At 44.2% G+C, this 22,140-nt stretch overlaps 1 protein-coding gene across 1 annotated transcript in view; it reads left to right on the top strand.

The window, feature by feature from the left end:
- Positions 1–22,140, top strand: part of DRD2 (dopamine receptor D2) — a 1,101,420-nt gene that overhangs the window by 1,045,003 nt on the left and 34,277 nt on the right. Inside the window, exon 8 of the mRNA XM_086957378.1 lies at positions 19,907–20,246. Within this exon, the coding sequence (XP_086813504.1) occupies positions 19,907–20,246 (340 nt within the window). The remainder of the gene's footprint in view (positions 1–19,906; positions 20,247–22,140) is intronic.

Genomic DNA, 22,140 nt, shown 5'->3' with positions numbered 1-22,140 from the left:
CTCTTTTTGCATCCATGTTCCCTCTTTCTGCATTCATGCCTGTTTCTGTACCTCTTTTGCATTTTTCTGCACGTCTCTTGCCTCTTTTTGCACCCCTCTTCCCTCTTTCTGCAGTTCTCTTGCCTGTTTCTATATCTCACTTGCCTCTTTCTGTACCTCTCGTGCCTCTTTCTGCACCTCTCTTGCTTCTTTCTGCACCCCTCTTGCCTCTTTCTTCACCCCTCTTGCCTCTTTCTCCATCCCACTTCCCTGTTCCCGCAACTCTCTTGTCTCTTTCTTCACCTCTCTTGTTTCTTCCTATACTGGCGTGCCTCTTTCTGCACTTCTGTTGCCTCTTTCAACACCTCTGTTGCTTCTTTATGCACTTCTCCTGCCTATTTCTGCATTTATTTTGCTTCTTTCTGCACTTCTGTGGCCAATTTCTGCATATGTGTTCCTTCTTTCTGCACTTCTCCTGCCTTTTTCTGCACCGCTGATACTTCTTTCAGCACCTCTATTGCCTCTTTCTGCACCCCTCTGCCCTCTTTCTGTACCTCTCTTGCCTGTGTCTGCACCTCTTGCCTCTTTCTGAACCCCTGTTCCCTCTTTCTGCAATTCTCTTGCCTGTTTCTGAACCTCACTTGCCTCTTTATGTACTTCACTTGCCTCTTTCTGTACCTCTGTTGCCTCTTTCTGTACCTCTGTTGCCTCTTTCTGTACCTCTCTATGCTTTCTGCACCCCTCTTGCCTCTTTCTGCACCCCTCTTGCCTCTTTCTGCAACCCTCTTCCCTCTTTCTGCACCTCTCTTGTATCTTTCTGCACCTCTGTTCCCTCTTTCTATACCTCTCTTGCCTGTTTCTGCACCCCTCTTCCCTCTTTTTGCTCCTCTCTTGTCTCTTTCTTCACCTCTCTTGTTTCTTCCTATACTGGCGTGCCTCTTTCTGCACCCCTCTTGCCTCTTTCTGCAACCCTCTTCCCTCTTTCTGCACCTCTCTTGTATCTTTCCGTATCCCTGTTCCCTCTTTCTACAAATCTCTTGCCTGTTTCTGCATCCCTCTTGCCGCTTTCTGCAGTTCTTATGCCTCCTTCTCTACCTCTGTTGCTTCTTTCTGTACTTCTCTTGCCTTTTTTCAGCAGCCCTTTTGCCTCTTTCTCCACCTCAGTTGCTTCTTTATGTACTGCTCTTGCTTCACACTGTACCTCTATTGCTTCTTTCTGTACCTCTTGCTTCTGTCTGTACCCCTCTTGCCTCTTTCTGAACCCCTCTGCCCTCTTTCTGTACCTCTCTTGCCTGTGTCTGCACCTCTTGCCTCTTTCTGAACCCCTGTTCCCTCTTTCTGCAATTCTCTGCCTGTTTCGGAACCTCACTTGCCTCTTTATGTACTTCACTTGCCTCTTTCTGTACCTCTGTTGCCTCTTTCTGTACCTCTCTATGCTTTCTGCACCCCTCTTGCCTCTTTCTGCACCCCTCTTGCCTCTTTCTGCAACCCTCTTCCCTCTTTCTGCACCTCTCTTGTATCTTTCTGCACCTCTGTTCCCTCTTTCTATACCTCTCTTGCCTGTTTCTACACCCCTCTTCCCTCTTTTTGCACCTCTCTTGTCTCTTTCTTCACCTCTCTTGTTTCTTCCTATACTGGCGTGCCTCTTTCTGCACCCCTCTTGCCTCTTTCTGCAACCCTCTTCCCTCTTTATGCACCTCTCTTGTATCTTTCTGTATCCCTGTTCCCTCTTTCTACAAATCTCTTGCCTGTTTCTGCATCCCTCTTGCCGCTTTCTGCAGTTCTTATGCCTCCTTCTGTACCTCTGTTGCTTCTTTCTGTACTTCTCTTGCCTTTTTTCAGCAGCCCTTTTGCCTCTTTCTCCAACTCGGTTGCTTCTTTCTGCACTGCTCTTGCTTCTTACTGTACCTCTATTGCTTCTTTCTGTACCTCTTGTTTCTTTCTGTACCCCTCTTGCCTCTTTCTGCACTCCTCTTCCCGCTTTCTGCACCTTTGTTGAGCCTTTCTGTACTTCTCTTGCTTCTTTGTCTACCTCTCTTGCTTCTTTCTGCACCACTCTTGCTTCTTTCTGTATCCCTCTTGCCTCTTTCTGCACCCCGCTTCCCTCTTTCTTTACCTCTTTTGCCTCTGTATGCACACCTGTTCCCTCCTTATGCACCTCATTTGCCTGTTTCTGCAACTCTCTTGCCTCTTTCTGCACTTCTCTTGCCGCTTTCTACAATTCTCATGCCGCTTTCTATACCCCTCTAGCTTCTTTCTGTATCTCTCTTGCCTCTTTCTGTACCTTTGTTGAGTCTTTCTGCACTGCTCATGTTTCTTCCTGTGCCTCTCTTGCAAATGTCTGCACCCCTTTTGCCTCTTTCTGCACACCTCTTCCCTATTTCTGCACCTTTCTTGCCTCTTTATGCATCATTGTTCCTACTTTCTGTACCTCTCTTGCTACCTTTCTGCACCCCTCTTACCTCTTTCTGCGCCTCTCTTGTCTCTTTCTGCACCCCTCTTCCCTCTCTCTGTACTTCTTTTGTCTGTTACTATAGCTCTCTTGCCTCTTTCTGCTGTTCGCTTGCCTTCTTCTGCACCTCTGTTGCTTCTTTCTATACTTCTCTTGCCTCTTTCTGCACTCCTCTTGCCCCTTTCTGTACCTCTGTTGCTTCATTCTATACCTCTCCTGCTTCTTTCTGTACCTCTCTTGCTTCTTTCTATACCCCACTAACCTCCTTCTGTACACCTCTTCCCTCTTTCTGCACTTCTGTTGCCTCTTTCACAGAAGGCATTTAGGAGTCCTAAAGTTAGGGCTCCCAACTTTACTACTCCTAAACTGTGAAAAATACTAACTTTAACACTTTCGGTATTCACAGAAGGCATTTATGAGCCCTAAATTTAGGAGTCCTAACTTTACTACTCCTAAACTGGGAAAAATTCTAACTTTAACACTTTCGGTATTCACAGAAGGCATTTAAGAGCCCTAAAGTTAGGACTCCTAACTTCTGAAATGACTAAGTGCCTTCTGTGAATACCAAAATGAGTAAGTGCCTTCTGTGAATACCAAAATGAGTAAATGCCTTCTGTGAATACCAAAATGGTAGTAAGTTTAGGATTTTGTCTTAAGTGAGTTCTGTGAGTCGGGCCCTCAAAGGTTACAGGTTACAGTTAGGAGGTCAAATTAAAAAAATCTTAGCAATTCACTGAAAAAAAACAAAGATTACAGGGGCGTCATGTTTAGGAAATAACATAAAAAATCCGTAGAAATTCACTGAAAAAACTCAATTTTTACAGGGACATCATAGTTAGGAAATAGACTTTAAAAAAACGTAGACATTCACAGAAAAAAAACAAAGACTAGAGGGGCATTATATTTAGGAAATAACATTTAAAAAACATAGAAACCAAAGGTTACAGGGATCTCATAGTTTGGAAATAGACTTTATAAAAACCTTACAAATTCAATGAAAAAACAAACACACGTTACAGAGACGCTGTAGTTAGAAATGAAATGAATGAAATTAAAAGACCATTTATAAAGCGTAGTACTTACCCTCAGGCGTCCTAGCGCTGCAGACATAATGCTTATGGGTGTACAGTTGAAAGCTATTCTGGTTTGTTAAAAAGCAGGGCTTTTAGGTGTTTGCGGAAGGAAAGTAGTTTGGGCTCTGATCTCAGTTGGAGGGGGAGGGAATTCCAGAGCCTAGCCGAGTTGTGGGAGAATGAGCGGCCCCCACATCTGGCTCTCTTGATCCTGGGTACCACAGCGAGGAAAGAAGGTGCAGATCTGAGCTGTCTGTTTGGGTGGTAGGCGGTTATAAGAGGTTGGTTGATGGCAGCGCCTGTTCCCCAAAAGGCTCAATGGGTGATGCACATTGCCTTAAATTAAACTCTTTTCTTCATTGGGAGCCAATGGAGGTCCTTCAGCCTGGGTTTGACCGGGAGTCGGCGGGGAATCTGAAGGAGGGTTCTAGCTGCACAATTTTGAATGATGTGGAGTTTCTTCAGGGTGGCCTGGGGTGCCCCTAAGCAAAGGGCGCTCCCAAAATCCAGACGAGATAGAATTAGACCCTGGACCATTATCTGTCTTGCTTGGAAGGGCAACAGGGGAAGGATTTTACGCAGAAGCCTTAGTAGGACAAAGCAGGTAGCTGAAAGTTTGGCTGCTTGACAGTTAAAATTAAGGGACTTATCTAACCAGATACCCAGGCTTTTGATCATATCTTTAGGTACAGGGGCAGGTCCCAGGCAGGTAGGCTATAGTGAGTCGATAGTAGTGTTGGTGGAGTTGCCTGGGAGCATGAGCTCAGTTTTGTCTCCATTCAATTTGAGGCAGGACGATGTCATCCACTCGGTAACTGCTTCCAGGCAGCTCTTCATGCAATTGGGGGGGTATGCGGTGGGTTGAGAGCCATCACTAGCTGAGAGTTGTCCGCGTAGGTGATAATTTTTACCCCGACAGGGCGGACAATCTCGGCTAGGGAGCTCATGTATATGTTAAATAGTGTAGAGCTCAGGGAAGAGCCCTGCGGCACACCGTAGCCGAGAGGCTTGCTGGGGGAGGTGCAGTCACCCTCAAAGACCTGGAAGGAGCGGTTGGAGAGAAAAGACTCGAAACAAGTAATTGCCTTTCCTGAGATTCCCAAACTGCTAAGTCGATGCAGTAGGATGTTGCGGCTCACAGTGTCGAAGGCGGCACTTAGGTCAAGGAGGATGATGGCTGCCGAGCCTCCTTGGTCCAGGATCCTCCTGGCCTCCTCCGTCACTGCGACCACAGCGGTTTCAGTCCCATGGAGGGGGCGGAATCCCGTCTGGGTGGGGTCCAGAAGATGGTTGGATTCTAGGAACTCTGGCAGTACCATATTGGCAGGTTTCTCTAAGATCTAACTTAACCAAGGCAGCAGGGCGATAGGTCGGTAGTTGGTGGGGTTGTTTTGATCTAAATTTGTTGATTGGAGGAGGGCTTTGACTATGGCTCGCTTCCAGGGAGCGGGACAGTGCCAGTGGATAGGGAGGCATTAAGTAGCTCAAGGATGGTGGGTAGAATATGGCCAGTGACTGGGAGTAGGGTGCTGGGTCAATGGGGGAGTCGGATTTTACCTGGTGCATGATAGATTCTCGCTTGGTCTAGAGGAGGGAAGTGCTCAAGTGTGGCTGAGGACTGAGGCCCTGGTTCAGACGGTCAGTTGAGCGGGGTCAGGGGTGGGGGGAAGGAGCTGTAAATTGTTGCTATTTTGTAGAAGAAACACTCTGCTAAGTTGTTACAGTGAGTTTGTGCACTCAGGGAGTCATGGGGTTTTTCTAGGAGCCTGAGTAGGGGTTTTGCAATGTGATATATTTGCTTGGGCCTTAAGGCGGCTTCGGTGGTCTTTTTTTCGAAAAAGGTCGACTGAGCATGTTTGATTTCGGACTTGTAGGTTTTAATTGCTGCTCTATATGCAATTTTCCTGGAGGGAGAATAGCCTTTCCAGCTTAGGATATAGAATTTAGAAAAAACCTTAGAAATTCAAAGAAAAATCCAGAGGTTACAGTGAAGTTATAATTTGGCTAAGATTTCACTTGTACAAAACTAGTGAAATTCAGCTGTTATTGTTACATGAGCTAGCTATAAATTATGCCCCCGCAATGCACTGCTTATGAATTCACATATTACATCACTCATGACATGGTCAGTGACATCACTGATGATATCGCAAATGACTTTCACTTTCTGAGGATAGCTCTTTCTGAGGATGATATTGGTCCTCCTAGTGCCCCCCTCTAACGTCCATCCCTAGCATCAGTACTTCTTGGTATTGGATACTTTCGCCTTGGAAGACAGGTTTTGAGGCGGGGTTTGGGAAAAGCTGCACCATCTGAGTACAAGGCATGTGAGATGCAGTGCCTGAATGAGAATTCGGATCAAGGTCTTAACCCCCAAGGGAGGACACTTAGGCACATTAATCGTCCCTGTCACCCATGCACAGCACACACCTGCCCTCATGTTCTGCAGTATACTGATTTGAGAAGAGAATGGTAATGCAAAAAGTGGTGGGTAAATGCTCCGATGGTCTCCCAATTCCAAGAATCATAATGATACCTGCAATAGCAAAAATTGCATCTACTCCCTAAACTGCCCACGTAACCTGGATTACGAGGGCAAAACCGAACCCGAGATCAAAGTTAGAATATCAGAACACAAGAGTAACATTGAAATTGCAACAGCAAGTCGATTTTGGCAGTACACTTTAAGGTCAATAAACAGAGTGATACTCAATTGCAATTTCATTATTGGAGATTGTTGACCCCGCAGGAGACACAAATATAACCTCAGAGGTGTATTTGTAAGAAGCATGATTACCCGAAGGTGTCCTGGCACTGAATAACAGATGTTTATTGTTACCCAACTCAATGGTACTCATTTAATCAATCTCAAGTGGATGAAAGGCTGAGAGGACCCTCTGGGATTTGAACCTGTGACCATGCGGTTGACCACAAGCCCCTGCAGTGGATGCATTAGTCCACTGAGCCACCCGTCCCGGCTCTATTGTAAATAGAGATAGTTTGGATTAAATGTCTGAACACTTTAAACACCAAAAGGATTAACAGTCAAATTGAAAAGACATGTTTCTTGGTGTATATGGGCTATGCACAAATATGGTACACATTTATTGTGTGTTATCATCTCGGCTTTGACCATTGACAAGAGTTCTCACTGTGGAGCAGTTCACAGTTTTGGTGTATTACACACTTTATTATTTGAAATTAATATTCAATAAGTACATTGGTGATTTTGTTATACACTTTCTCTATTGCAAATGACACTTTGTACGACCTCCTCATGAGTTGCGCATGTGAGATGAGTGTTTATTGGTAAATGCTGGTTTCACATCTATACATTGAATAGTATGGTGGGTAATACACAACACCTATTAAAACATATTTGAGTTCCAGGTTTTTTCCTTAAGTGTCACCTTGCATTATAACATAAGGGTAAATAAATAATAGTTTTATTGTGATTGACATGTTTTACAGTGTATTGATATTTTTGACAGCATCTGAGAGGAATATATAAAACTGATTGCATTGCGTGCGGTTGTGTACACCGTGTACTTTTTCAGCTGCTATATGTGTAGTAACAACTGAGCTAGTACACTTGCTACTATAGCAGGCCTCTTTATCCATGTTTGATATATTTTGTGATAAACTATCGACTGCCAATAATGATACACTCAGTTGTGTAGACCCTGTTGGTGTTTAGTCAAGCATCATATAGTATTTGTGTTTTCATATGTTTCATGTTTGTTTTATGATTGACCACCATGAATGATTGAGAGTCGTAAATGTGAGCAAACGTATTGTGTCACAAAGGAAGTTTCTCGATATAATTTAGTGATTTGATCAATGTTTCTGTTGTGTTCGTTTTGGGTTTGATAAGCAGTAACTGGTTTATTTTTGTGTTTACATTCCTAGATGGTTGTTGGACCTGGCTCTTTTTGCAGGGTTATCTCCAAACCTTTTGCCTCCTTCTTCCTATTTTTTCTGACCTGTTTTCTCTTGCTTTTGAACTCTGGGCACTTTACCACTGCTCACCAGTGCTAAAGTGCAAGTGCTCCCTGTGTAAATTGTATTGGTGATTCATTGGTTATCCATGATTGGCATATTTGATTACTAGTAAGACCCTAGTAGAGGGCAGCTGTGTGTGCCAGGGCCTGTAAGGCAAATGCTACTTGTGGGCCTGCAGTTCTGATTATGCCACCCACATGAGTAACCATGCAAACCATGTCTCAGACATGCCACTGCAGTGTCTGTGAGTGCAGTTTTAAACTGCCAGATCGACCTGGCTAGTGCACATACTTGCCAAGCCCAAACCTTCCCTCATTCTACATATAGGACCCTAATAAGGTAGGCCCAAGGTAGCCACAGGGGCATATTGCAGTGTATATGAAAAGTAAGGACAGGAATGAGTGTGCTTTACATGTCCTGGTAGTGAAATACTGCCAATTTTGTACTATTGCAAGGATTATCTCTCCATTACTTTATCTTTAGATCTGTCATGTAAACTCATACGAGTGAAGCTTCCAATTGGGAAAAGATATAGAGATTTGGGGGTCCCTGAACTCACAATTTAAAAATACATCTTTTAGTGACTGTTTATAAATTGCGTGTTTGAAAATGCCACTTTTAAAAAGTGGCATTTTCTTGCTTTACAGTTCAGTGCCACTACTTGCCTGTGGAATCTATGTCTCGTTTAGACTAACAATTGGGCTGTTTGTGCATTGACTCTAGACAGTCACAAAAAGGGAGCTTTGTTGTGCCCTGCATATGATGATGCCCCATCACTAGGCTGGTATATCTTCCTGAGCTGGAGTGGTGGGAGGAGCTGTCACTGACACCTGAATGGGTCTGCACCTGTCCTCACTCAAAGCTGTCTCCACCCCTCTGTAGTGTGTCTGGAGCCAGGTCAGGGAAAGGCAGGGTCCTGTGCACCCGAGGCCTCACTGCCCTACCGCTCGTACCTGCATGACCCGCGGCTGCAAAGACTTTCCTTTTAAGTTTGCCTATATCAAAAGTCAGAAATGGTATAAGTATTGGAGCTGTGACATCATAACTTCAGAACACTTCTGGACTAAGAGAAGATTTTGCCAAGAAAAAGAGCTGTGGTGTGCTAGCTTTCTGGTTGCTGCTTCTGTCATGGGCAGTTAAAGGACTGGACTTTGTTTTCTGTATCCTGCTTGCCAAGGTTCTGCAATGGCTTCTGTGTGCTTGCCTGCTGTTAAGAAGTCTCAGGGCCATCAAAGACTTCTCCTGCTGTCCCTGATCTCCTTTCTTATGAATTTTGACCTGCCAAGTGGTGCCAATTACAGTTCTGGGATCTTGGAGGTGGGTTTGCTGTAAAGAAGGAGGAAAATCCACACATCAACCTTGAGCACCTGTTTTTCCTGACGCAGCACGCTGTGCAGTTGAAAAACCAATAAATTGTTGTGGTGCAGCCGAAGACTCGACGCAGTGTCTGCTGTGCAGCTAAAAAAATCACTGTGGCTGGATTCCTAAGCACTGTGTCTCTGACATTCATGACACCCGCTGCTACTCCATCGCATGCCCTGCTGTGCAGCTGAAGAAATTGGCGCATCACCTTCCGTGCAGATGGAAAATAAACACAGCGCCTGTTTTCACTGCTGTCGCATCGACCCATCGCTTCCGGATTTTGGGCGCATCTCACCTGTGCACCAAGTTCTTCATCAACATTCACCTGACAGCAAGGAACCGACGCATCACCTCCCCTGGCAATAAGGAACCAATGCATCACCTCCCCTGGGAGTAAGAAACCAACATATCTCTTTGCTTTTCAAGTGCCTCACTTCCCTTGTGCCTGTTTTTGTCTTTGATTTCGACGCATTCCAGGTACTTTGTGGTAAAAGAGATGCATCCATGGTTTCCTATGGACTGAACTATTTTAAAACTTTTAAAAGTGATATCTTTGCTTATGCATGTTTGATTTTTGTCATTTTGGCCTTGTTTTATTCAGATCAGTATTAATTATTTTTCTAAACTGGTGCGGTGTCCTTTTGTAGTGTTTTCACTGTGTTACTGTTTGTTTATGTCCCTTACCTTGACCAGAATGCCAACTATAGACCCCTATTTCTAACAATGGTACAACAAAAGGAATGCCCCCCAGATGAAGAACCTGGAGGTCCGAAATGCATTGGGGCAACAAATCAAGTTGTTGTAACCTATGAAGTTGTTCACTCCATTTGTAATTGGATGCACTGGTTTATGTTGAAGGATTCAATGCATTAACAGTGCTGGCAGCTGTTAAATCTTTCAAAGATGAAGTATAAATTCATGTAATGGAAAAGCTAATAATAGTGGTAGTAATCACTGAATCTCTCACAAGCGTTACAGTGCCAGGGCACCCTGAGACTGCACTCACAATAGTACAGCTATTCAGTGACATTTTCACGCTTCACCAGGCAGCACATTTTGCAGTTTGTAGTCACTCAACCCTGTGGGAACTGGGACAGAAAGAAGGATACTCAATATAAAGAAAAAATAAAGGCCCAGAGTACGTGTGGATGCAGGACACACTTTTATAATTTAAATGTGTTTCGTGCTAAACATATTTGTTTACCTGACGTTGAGAAAAGAGAGGCCCTTTACTGATCTGAAAGCTCATCTTTGCTAAAAACGAGGTTAGCCACTTTAATCCTAATCCAGTGATTCCAATTTCTTCTAGCCCCTGACAAAGAATTGAGTCAGAGGCTGTGTCAAAAGTTATACTCAAATCCTGAAGATTGAGCACAACTGACCCACCATGGTCCAGTGTGTTTTTAAGGTCCTCACTGGCCAGTAGGAGGGCTAACTCTGTACTGAAGCCATATCGAAAGCAATTCTGTGTCTGGTGCAGCAAATTGTTAGAAATCAAAATATCAGAGGGAACACCATTTAGCATCTTTTCAAAGTGGGTGGAAAATCAAATTTCCATGGGGCCGATTACGATGGTGGCAAGTCTGCCACCACTGGGTGAGGACCGCCGGCCCGGTGGTGGCGGACTTCCCACCATCATTCTTAGAATTCTCACCGCCAAATTAGGATGGCAGTGGGAAGGGGAAAGGTACCTCGACGGACGGAAAGACCGTCCGCCCTGGTCCCGCAAGGCGGGCCTTTTCTGCCACAATGGGTCTATAGAGGCGGTGCCGTGCATGCACCGCCGAGGGCATTATGATGCCTGTCTTTTGTGGCGGAGTTCCTGCTGCAAAAAGACAGGTGAAAATGCCTTTGTGGGCCCGTTGCGGGCCTCCAGGGTGGTGGAGGGGGAACCCCCCTACATTTGCATGTACAAGGTGGCAGGCACCGCACAGTGCCTGCCACGTTGTACATGCAAATGTAAAACATGTAGTTTTACATTGTGGCAGGTGGTGCCAATCGCCACAATGTAAACATACAGGATGTGCCCGCCAGTGTGCGGGACCGCCGCACCTATGGCGGGCGGTCCCTTTTCCAGCAGCAATGGCGGGCGTAATCGGCCCCTATGTGTCCATAACACATCCGCTCTCCAGGGATAGATTGTAAATGACCATTAGGGCATATATGACAGCCTCTCCTGCTTTCAGTAAGATGTCTATGGGAGGCGGACCCAGAGGAGATTTAAGTGTGTTTGCTGCTCTCAGAATATCTTTTTTAGTCAGTTTTGGGAATTCTGATAGTTCAAGAGCAGGCTTTTTAACTATATCACTGTTTTTGGTTTGATAAGGGGGTCTAGTGTTCCTCACAAGGAATCATAAATAAGTCTGATCTTTCCTAAAAAGTGATTGGCCAACTGCTCACACCATTCCTTGGAGAAGGGAGGGGGGCAGACCTGCAATGTTTGTTTTTAGAAAAGAATTGCCAAAGACATATATTTCTACGGAGAGTTGTGAGGACTGACTAATCCTATCAGCAGGTCTGGACTAGGAACCAAAACCGGCCAGGGCAAAGTGCTCGGCCGGCCCCCGGGAGGAGGTTGGGGGTGCCACCGAGGTCTTTGCCAGGGCCGGTTTTCTGCAGATTTTGTTACAGGGCCGATTTTGCAGCTATGCTGCATAAACGGCCCTGTAACCAAAACGGCCCCCACGGTCCTAAAACCGGCCCCCACCCATGCGGTGCACCGGGGTATTGCCCGGTGCCCACAACGGCCAGTCCGGCCCTGCCTTTCGACAAGGTATTTTAACATGGTGCTCCAGTTTGTGTGCTGATACTTTTTTAAGGCTTTGTTATAGCTTTCCTTACTATCTTCATCATATTGGCATCCAGCCGCGGTCGGACGTAGGAGTACCTGCAGGGCGGTGACGTGGGGAGGGGGAGGGGGTAGTAATGTATGGATTTCAGAGTATAACAGGTAAGTAAACATATAAATAAATAAAACAAATTTGTTTGCGTGCACTGTATCACCAAATGCGATGCAGTGCACGCAACAAAATTTGTTTTCTTTATTGATATGTTTACTTACCTGTTAAACTCCTTAATCCATACATTACTACCCCCCACCCTGCCCCTCCCACGTCACCGCCCTGCAGGAACTCCTACTACCGACCGCGGCTGTTGGCATCTCCATTTTCTTTCCTGTCTTTTGCATTATTTCTTCGGCTCTCTTATCTCAGGCGAGAACCATTTGGCACAGCTTCTAGCACAGGGAGGTGTACAGGTATTCTTGGAAGTTAGCATCTCTAGACTCTAGTTGATCCATTCCTTGAAGGTGCCTAGGGGCAGAATTGGCTAGGGCTCTTCCCAGCTTGTGAGGTCCAATTTGGACCATTGTCTGGTGGATTGTGCTGATGTTCTGTTCCGTTTGGTCCCTTTAATTCCGGAGATAGAAAATGGAGCCAGCAGGTGATCTGGCAGTGAGAGTGGCAAAGGGACGTTCACCACCACAGTTAGTGGTGGCTGGTGATATTTAAATGTGGTAGGGCATAAAAGTTGTTGGTGTATATTGCTATCATAAAGGGTGTTCGGGGGATTCTCTCCCGAGAACATTTGAATAAAAGAGAGGGAAAATCCAGAATTTTAAACCAAATATGATGAAGTAATACGGTTTATAAAGCAATTGTGATAGTGTAGACTTGAAATATTAAAACACATGAAAATACTTCATATTTTACAGAAATAAATTGGTTATTTACCGTAGAGTGCACATTTTACAATGCAACAAGCAAGGTTTCTGATTATCTTACCTGCATACACGGTTGTCTTGTCTGTCTACTGTCTGCAGGAGAAACACCCTCTCTTGTTTGCATTGGGCCCACTGTATGTTGCTATAGCGATAGGCTGATGGATCCACATAAACTATTGTGAATTGTGAAATGCTCAGAGCCTGAAGCATGTTGGGGCATATTATCAAGGTGGTTTATCTCTGCTTTTTAGGCTATAAAAAGCCAAGAAAGCGTAGATAAAATTATCTCCCTATTACCTAGCTGTCGCTAACACCAGTTAGCGACAGCTAGTAGGAGATAGCGACCATCTTGGGCCCCACTTTGCATGTCAGTGATATTTATCACTAATGACATGCAAAGTGGGCGTGCCAAGATGTTAGCGACTGAAAACAGTCGCTAACATCGCTATCTCCTATTACCAACTTTTGGAGATATTCGCGCTAAGCGCAAATATCTCCCAAAGCTAACACCTGCCCTGAGCAGTTCTTAGCCATGTTATCCAATGGGAGGTGGATAACATGGCTAAGAGCATTAGCTCGGTAATGCATGAATATCGCTGACTTTTCAGCGGTATTCATGCATTGCGGCGATTTTTACCGCATTTGCGATAAACCTTTGTAATACCAAGGTTTATTTGCAGTAAAAATCGCCGCAGCTCTGCGGTACATTTTTGTCTCTAACCAAGCAATAGCGATAATTATCGCTATTGCTTGGTAATATGCCCCGTAGTTCGTGAGCCCAAGAGCAAACTCTGCAAGGCAGGAAACTGAGCCAAGAGGCATATCGAGAGAGAGGAATGTGCAGGGCCCACTCCACACCAGGTACATGAGAGGGCTATCCGCTCTTTATTCTCTTTACTGCCAATTTACAACTATTTAACACCTTTCACGAGTTTGTCTAGGCAGGCTTTGTTGTTCCTTTTTAACAGTTTGATTGTTTGGCTTTTTATGCCATTTGCGGTTTGTGTCAGTTCTCTCTATAATTATCAGATTTGTGTACAGCAGCTAGGCCAAAGCCAGACATGTGTTTCCAGTGACTAAACTCAGTGGCCAGGAGAACTATCAGAGAAAGGGGCAGCCTTGTCTTGTACATGGGAGGACAGGAACAGGTGGAGAAGTATGGCTCAATGGTTAGAGCGGCTGACCCTGATGCAGAGGTCTAGCCCGAGACCAGGGTTCAATTCCTCGCCTCGGCGGGTCTTGGGCTCAAAAATTCCACAGACCTGATCATTCTCGCCTCGGTGACTTTTCCAGTCATGGAGTCCCACTCTGCAACTCTGTGCAATAGCTTGCTTAATCTCCACAACGGCCCCCACAACGCTAAGGATGCCTGGTCTCCACCTTGGGGGTGCCCAGGAGTGGACGCCTCGCAGGGAAAGCCAGGATGGGTTCCACAGCGGTATTCGTACAAGCACCTTGAGACCCTTGCGGGTGAGTAGTGTGCTATTCAATTCACAACATGCAATGAATGCAGGAGGTGGAGCTGGCAGGAAGTAGATACAAGAGAAAGGAGAGGGTAATAAAGGTATCAGAGGAAAGCAAGAGATGAGGGACGAAAGCAAGGGGAAAAGGCATGGAGGTAAAATAAAGAAATTGAGACAAAATGCAAAAACGTTATAAAACATTGACACATAGTCTTTCATTTGAAATTTCTTACATATAAATATTCCTTCCTGGTCACCAGTTAAATCACAGACTTCATTTTCCAACAGACAGTAACATTTTTCTTCACAATACGCTTGTCTTAATACTGTGCTTAATAGTTGGAAAATTGCAGCCTATCTTCACGCAGTGCTTAATAGTTAAAGAAGTGTATAAACTACATGACATTTCTCTATGGTAATTGTCTCACAATAGGGATCCTCTGATCCAGATTTAAACTCTACAGGGAGACACAGATACCTTCTCACACATCTCCTGTTCACTCTTGCCATGTAGCTTCCTACAGAGACTGAGGTGTGACTAAGAAACAGATGGCATCAGATTTAAACTACATAAAAGTAAGCTCCCAGCCTACTCTCACAGCATCCTTTTACTTATCAACTCGCTTCAAAAACTCAATATGAGTGTCTCTTTCAGGATACAAACAAACAAATGAACAAACAAATGAAAATGGAAATATCACCAACTGGATTATGCTGAGACACCTGTTCCAACTCGATAATTTCAAATGGAACTCCTCTTACACATTATGACTTATCATTCTTTTTTCTGAACTCATCAGCTCCGGCTTCAGTTTGAACCAGAAAAATATATGGATGCCATCAAAGACAAAACATCACTCTTGTCCTTCCTCAATCTCTCCTGGTTGGGTCAAACGGACACAATCAAGGTGGTGATGACTCTCATCAGGTAAAAAAGAACATTTTGCAGGCATGTTCCTATGAGATAGGAACGACATCAAGATTTAACTTTCCCAGACTACATCCTCTACTAAGATGCAACAAGGTTCACCCAACCGCACCAAGCAAGACCTAATGACAATCCAACAGCCCCCATTGGTAAGAAGCAGGCCTTCTTTTGAGATCCTTCATGACCTACAATATGCTCTTCAACTTACACCAAAAATCCTGGATCCAAACTATAAATTCCAGGCTCTACCCAAACAAAGTACACATTAAAGATTTAGCACATGTGAACATTTTCACAAGCCAACATGATGTGGCAAAGTTGAACAACCAGTGAAATATATACCATTAACAATTTTTGTGGGTAATATGATTGCTAAGTTTCATGAATTTCAAGATCTTTTTCCATTAGACAACATTCTATAATTAGTGAGAGCGTGTACATGTTGAGTTGCCAGTGTTGGATGCGATTTAGGAGGACGGGTAACAATAAATATTTGTCTATGTGATGCCAGACATTAACATCAGGTATTCGCCTTTCTGCTCTATATATATTTACTCACTTGCAGTCCATAATTGTGAGCTGGTCATTTAAAAATGGTTTTCTCCCTCTGACGAGAGTGTCACTCACTGTCAAAGCCATGGGCAGATGACGATAAAGTTTAATTATATTTCACATCAAGGAGAAAATGACTTTTCCTATATTTGGAACATATGAAATTGGCAAGTTATTTGCAGCAAGTGGAGTTAGTTATCGAGCCAATTATCACAAGTTGTAGTCAAATACACTGTATTAGCCTGGAGGAAAGAATTTAAAGCAGTCTATATTTAGGAAGCAGTTTCTATTTTTATGGATCCAATGAACTTAAAGTTAGATGCATATAAATAATGATGTTTGTTACTGTGTCCCCATAGAAATGTAATGATATTGTTCGATTCCCAATTTTGTTCGGACCATTTGCTGACCTTTCAACTAAATTTTCTTTTTTTTATTACACTGTAGATTTTATGAAAATGTTCGGTACTATAGTGGGGCAATTTTAGGATCAGATCATTGGTTGTATGGCTGTTCCATTATTTTGTTTATTTTACTGTGTTTTATTGTTTCACGGTCTGTCGGCTGAAAGAAACGCCCTGATCTTTGGACTGGGTAAGAGTGGTCTGCTCAATTCAGACACTCTGTTCATCACCACCCCCTTTTGTAAATCGATTTTGGCCACTATAGGTGTGGCAGGGTATACTCAGACATGAGTCCCTTTCTCACTGCTCCATCAGGATTCAAGCAAGCCGGGCCGAAGAGCCTGAAATGCCAGAAACCGGTCCCCGGTAGCTTGTCTCCTTTCTGGTAAAGAATTGGCTTTGTAGTTTAGTCTGCCCTGTTCCCATGATGCACTGGGCCAGGGACAGACTGATTTGCATATAGCCAGGTTCTGAGCTGGGATGGGGCAGTGAGATAAATAACGGTGATGGATCAAGCCCTGATCTTTGGACTGGGTAAGAGTGGTCTGCTCAATTCAGACACTCTGTTCATCACCACCCCCTTTTGTAAATCGATTTTGGCCACTATAGGTGTGGCAGGGTATACTCAGACATGAGTCCCTTTCTCACTGCTCCATCAGGATTCAAGCAAGCCGGGCCGAAGAGGCTGAAATGCCAGAAACCGGTCCCCGGTAGCTTGTCTCCTTTCTGGTAAAGAATTGGCTTGGTAGTTTAGTCTGCCCTGTTCCCATGATGCACTGGGCCAGGGACAGACTGATTTGCATATAGCCAGGTTCTGAGCTGGGATGGGGCAGTGAGATAAATAACGGTGATGGATCAAGCCCTGATCTTTGGACTGGGTAAGAGTGGTCTGCTCAATTCAGACACTCTGTTCATCACCACCCCCTTTTGTAAATCGATTTTGGCCACTATAGGTGTGGCAGGGTATACTCAGACATGAGTCCCTTTCTCACTGCTCCATCAGGATTCAAGCAAGCCGGGCCGAAGAGGCTGAAATGCCAGAAACCGGTCCCCGGTAGCTTGTCTCCTTTCTGGTAAAGAATTGGCTTGGTAGTTTAGTCTGCCCTGTTCCCATGATGCACTGGGCCAGGGACAGACTGATTTGCATATAGCCAGGTTCTGAGCTGGGATGGGGCAGTGAGATAAATAACGGTGATGGATCAAGCCCTGATCTTTGGACTGGGTAAGAGTGGTCTGCTCAATTCAGACACTCTGTTCATCACCACCCCCTTTTGTAAATCGATTTTGGCCACTATAGGTGTGGCAGGGTATACTCAGACATGAGTCCCTTTCTCACTGCTCCATCAGGATTCAAGCAAGCCGGGCCGAAGAGGCTGAGATGCCAGAAACCGGTCCCCGGTAGCTTGTCTCCTTTCTGGTAAAGAATTGGCTTGGTAGTTTAGTCTGCCCTGTTCCCATGATGCACTGGGCCAGGGACAGACTGATTTGCATATAGCCAGGTTCTGAGCTGGGATGGGGCAGTGAGATAAATAACGGTGATGGATCAAGCCCTGATCTTTGGACTGGGTAAGAGTGGTCTGCTCAATTCAGACACTCTGTTCATCACCACCCCCTTTTGTAAATCGATTTTGGCCACTATAGGTGTGGCAGGGTATACTCAGACATGAGTCCCTTTCTCACTGCTCCATCAGGATTCAAGCAAGCCGGGCCGAAGAGGCTGAAATGCCAGAAACTGGTCCCCGGTAGCTTGTCTCCTTTCTGGTAAAGAATTGGCTTGGTAGTTTAGTCTGCCCTGTTCCCATGATGCACTGGGCCAGGGACAGACTGATTTGCATATAGCCAGGTTCTGAGCTGGGATGGGGCAGTGAGATAAATAACGGTGATGGATCATGCCCTGATCTTTGGACTGGGTAAGAGTGGTCTGCTCAATTCAGACACTCTGTTCATCACCACCCCCTTTTGTAAATCGATTTTGGCCACTATAGGTGTGGCAGGGTATACTCAGACATGAGTCCCTTTCTCACTGCTCCATCAGGATTCAAGCAAGCCGGGCCGAAGAGGCTGAAATGCCAGAAACCGGTCCCCGGTAGCTTGTCTCCTTTCTGGTAAAGAATTGGCTTGGTAGTTTAGTCTGCCCTGTTCCCATGATGCACTGGGCCAGGGACAGACTGATTTGCATATAGCCAGGTTCTGAGCTGGGATGGGGCAGTGAGATAAATAACGGTGATGGATCAAGCCCTGATCTTTGGACTGGGTAAGAGTGGTCTGCTCAATTCAGACACTCTGTTCATCACCACCCCCTTTTGTAAATCGATTTTGGCCACTATAGGTGTGGCAGGGTATACTCAGACATGAGTCCCTTTCTCACTGCTCCATCAGGATTCAAGCAAGCCGGGCCGAAGAGGCTGAAATGCCAGAAACCGGTCCCCGGTAGCTTGTCTCCTTTCTGGTAAAGAATTGGCTTGGTAGTTTAGTCTGCCCTGTTCCCATGATGCACTGGGCCAGGGACAGACTGATTTGCATATAGCCAGGTTCTGAGCTGGGATGGGGCAGTGAGATAAATAACGGTGATGGATCAAGCCCTGATCTTTGGACTGGGTAAGAGTGGTCTGCTCAATTCAGACACTCTGTTCATCACCACCCCCTTTTGTAAATCGAAAGAAACGCTAGACCGATTTATTGTACATATGTTAGATTCTTCCTTAAGTCAACGTGGCACCATAATAATACAATGGTTATTAACTGTGTTATCAATAAGAATGTCTGCATTTTAAACACACTGGATGTAGATTGGGGTCAGCTGGAGAGTGGACTTGGTTATGGTGGTTGTGCTGAATGTGTAGAATTGTATATTTGAATAAAGAATTTACCTAGAACATTTGGAAACATGTGAATTACTACAGATATTATCAAACGACCACATAGATCTTTTTTGTGCAGGTACATCCACACACTCCTGGTGGACCCAGGGCAACTTGCAGCCCTGCCCTAGTGAAAATAACTATTCTCTTATTTTTTGAAATAACAAATTGTGCGATCTTTATCACTATCAAACATTGAAAAAGAAATATCAAAGGCAATTTAGCATCGGGTTGCAATCTATGTTTTAAGTAAATGTTTCCTGGGAGGAACTGGACGATCATGTGTTTTATTATGTATCCAGCCGCATTAATAATTGGTAATCTAAAATCATAGCCTGGGGAACAGAAATAAACAATAATGGGCTTCATTACGCTGGCGGTTGGACGAGTGTCCAACCGCCATGGCACCGGAAATGAGACCGCCGACTCCACAAATCGATAAGACAGCTGTGTAGGCGGAAGGAAACTGCCTTTCTCTACTGCGACTAGTGCTGCAGCTTGGAAAAGGGCTGCATCACAAGCTGCAGGAGAAAAGGCATGTTTAAAAACTCCATGCACATTGTACCAGGCACTATGTGGTGCCTGGCACATGATGCATGGATGTTTGCGGGTGCACCACATGTGCCCCATTGGCCACATTGTTATCACTATGGTGGTCATGCGCAGGCACCACCCTCTTTGCAGAGATAGGAGTCTGATCGCTACCTCAACAGGCTCCTTGAGCCTGTCTGAGGTGGCAGTCTTTCTCCCTGACATCATCGCTCCAACGGCCAGTGTTGTTTTTCGGCGGTCGGAACGATGCCCTTGGTGCCAGGTGGAACACCACCGACGGCCTGACGGTGGCAGTCCGCCCGACATCAAAACGAGGGTCATTGTATTCTAGATCAAACTTCATAGCATTGCACTTAACTCTAAATGGAAAATCTCGAGATTCATACTTAAACTGTAATTCCTCTTATACAGATGTTTTTTTAATTCTAATATCTAATAGGCAATCAATTGGCTGCAATTAATTATGGTATATGAGCACAAGCTTTTTTTGTATTCACTGTATAAGTATTTTTTTAATTTAACTGGCTTTATTTTTTGGTTATTTGATCCTTGTTCAGGAGGCAGTTAACCACCCAGAAGAAATGGAAATGGAGATGCTGTCCAGCACCTCACCCCCAGAGAAAAGTAAAAATAAGGAGATGTCTCCTGAGAACCACCAGCTTGCCGTGCCGGCCACTTCAAACCAGTGCAACAACACCAGCCTGCCCTCCCCAGCAGACAGTCCCGTGAAAGCTGAAAAGAATGGGCATGCCAATGATAACCCAAAGACTGCAAAAGCTTTTGAGATCCAAGCAATGCCCAATGGTAAAACAAGGACATCACTTAAGACCCTGAGTAAGAGGAAACTCTCACAACAGAAGGAAAAGAAGGCCACCCAGATGTTGGCCATTGTGCTTGGTAAGAACATTTTATTGAGTTTTTTGTGCATATTAAAAACTTGTCACTGATGTTTATCCTCATATAAAGTACTTTTCATTGTGTAACCTAAAGACAAGTCTACTATTGGTTGCTTAAATAGAATCATGGAGAATTAAAATAGTTCTTGATTAAAGGAAATTAACATTGAAATGCAATGCTCAAACTCCATTCCGCAAAGTCTAGCAAAGAGAATCAAAACAGGCGGAAATTAAGTATAGTATGTTTTGGGTTGCTAGGTGGAATATGACAAACACATCCCTGACAGGAATTCTCTGGACACAAAGGATTTGTTGTCCAAATGTCAGAAATAGAACTGATGTTCAAGAAGTATTACACTGAAAAAGAGAATTATGTTCTTTTTTGACTTGTTATCTTCCTTTTCAAATCACAAAACCTCACAAAAACAGCCAAGAAGACAAAATATAACACAATTTTGTATATAAAACCTCTGTGCAAAAAAGAAAAATGTTCAATGCGATTGTGCGATGCCTAAAATTAGGAAAGCAAGTCATATATAAATCAAAATAACTAAGCTCTGTATTTAAGAAAATTATTGACGATCATGCCACAAGCACTTGCAATGCCAATAGGTCTTGCTTTTTTGCATCTAGTGAATTTAGGCACTCAATTCATAATCTTACATTTAATTTTTCACCCATGCTTGTACTCATGCATCCATTCATCCATCCACTCACTCTTTTTTACATTCATCTACTGACCCATAAACCATCAACACCAACATAAACTCAGCAAGCATACACAATAATATTCAGAAGAATGCAAGTAGAAAATACACAAATTCTAGTGCATAAACTCGGTGGACATGTTGCCATTAAGAATAAATGAAAAATTAAATAGTGCAGTGAATGGCCATCTGGGGAGTGTATTGTGTATTGTGGTTAATTGCCCTACCAATCCAAAATAGCAGGCATGATGATTTTAAGTGTGACTGTCAACTTGGAAATGTAAAAACATTGAATCACTATGGACAATATCTGGCACCATTCACATGTGAACAGGAGAAAAGTGCCATCATTTAGGGTACAGGGCATTAGAGCCAATGGTTGAAGTGAGTTGACCCATTTCCTCATGTACTATATGCCTATGCTGGTTAAACAGAATGTGAATAACACTCAAAGAGACCAGTGGATGAACGGGGAGACCCAAAGTCCCACTATATATATGTGTCCATCTTTTTTTATTGCCTATTTCAGGCAGACAGCTAAAGCTGTCAGCCCAAATGTAAAAAGTAATTTAAAACATACACACTGATAAATGCAAAGATATGCAAACATTTATAAAATTACTGTTGGCAAAACAATATGGAACCCCTCCGTGAGAGGCCTTGCAAGGATTCTTAAGTGCAAACCTTCTACTTTTATGGGCTTGTGACAGTAGGGTAACTTGCCTACTACAGCTGATTTCATGTAGCAACATTCCTGTGAACATGTTTTATCACAGTGTAATTTCAAGTAATACTTAAAGGTCTATTTCCGTCACCATATATTTATCAAACAACATCAACATCCTCTCGTACTCTAACAACACATAACTCATACTTTCCACTTGGGAAAGACCCCAAACACAAAACAAGTTCTCCGCCTGATAGAGGTTGCTAACGAGATGAAAGTCAAAACTGTCTGAAATCAAGACCACCAAGACAGGAGTAGTGCTATTCGACAAGAACACCTCAGCATTGGACTCCAATTGGTGGCCAGTAGAACTCAAACCCACTCCCAGAACCCATACCAGTGACCTCTGAATAATCATCAGCAGCATAATAGACATGACTGAACAAGTCAACATCTCCCACTGCATCCTGCTTCCACACCTTTAAGATGCTATGGAAAATCTTCAAATGTTTTCCATGCAA

Source organism: Lissotriton vulgaris, chromosome 2_1 (genome assembly GCF_964263255.1).
Source record: "Lissotriton vulgaris chromosome 2_1, aLisVul1.2, whole genome shotgun sequence".
In the NCBI taxonomy this organism is placed as follows: domain Eukaryota; kingdom Metazoa; phylum Chordata; class Amphibia; order Caudata; family Salamandridae; genus Lissotriton; species Lissotriton vulgaris.
The sequence above is the reverse complement of the archived record's forward strand: the minus strand, read 5'-3'. Positions and strand labels throughout refer to the sequence as shown.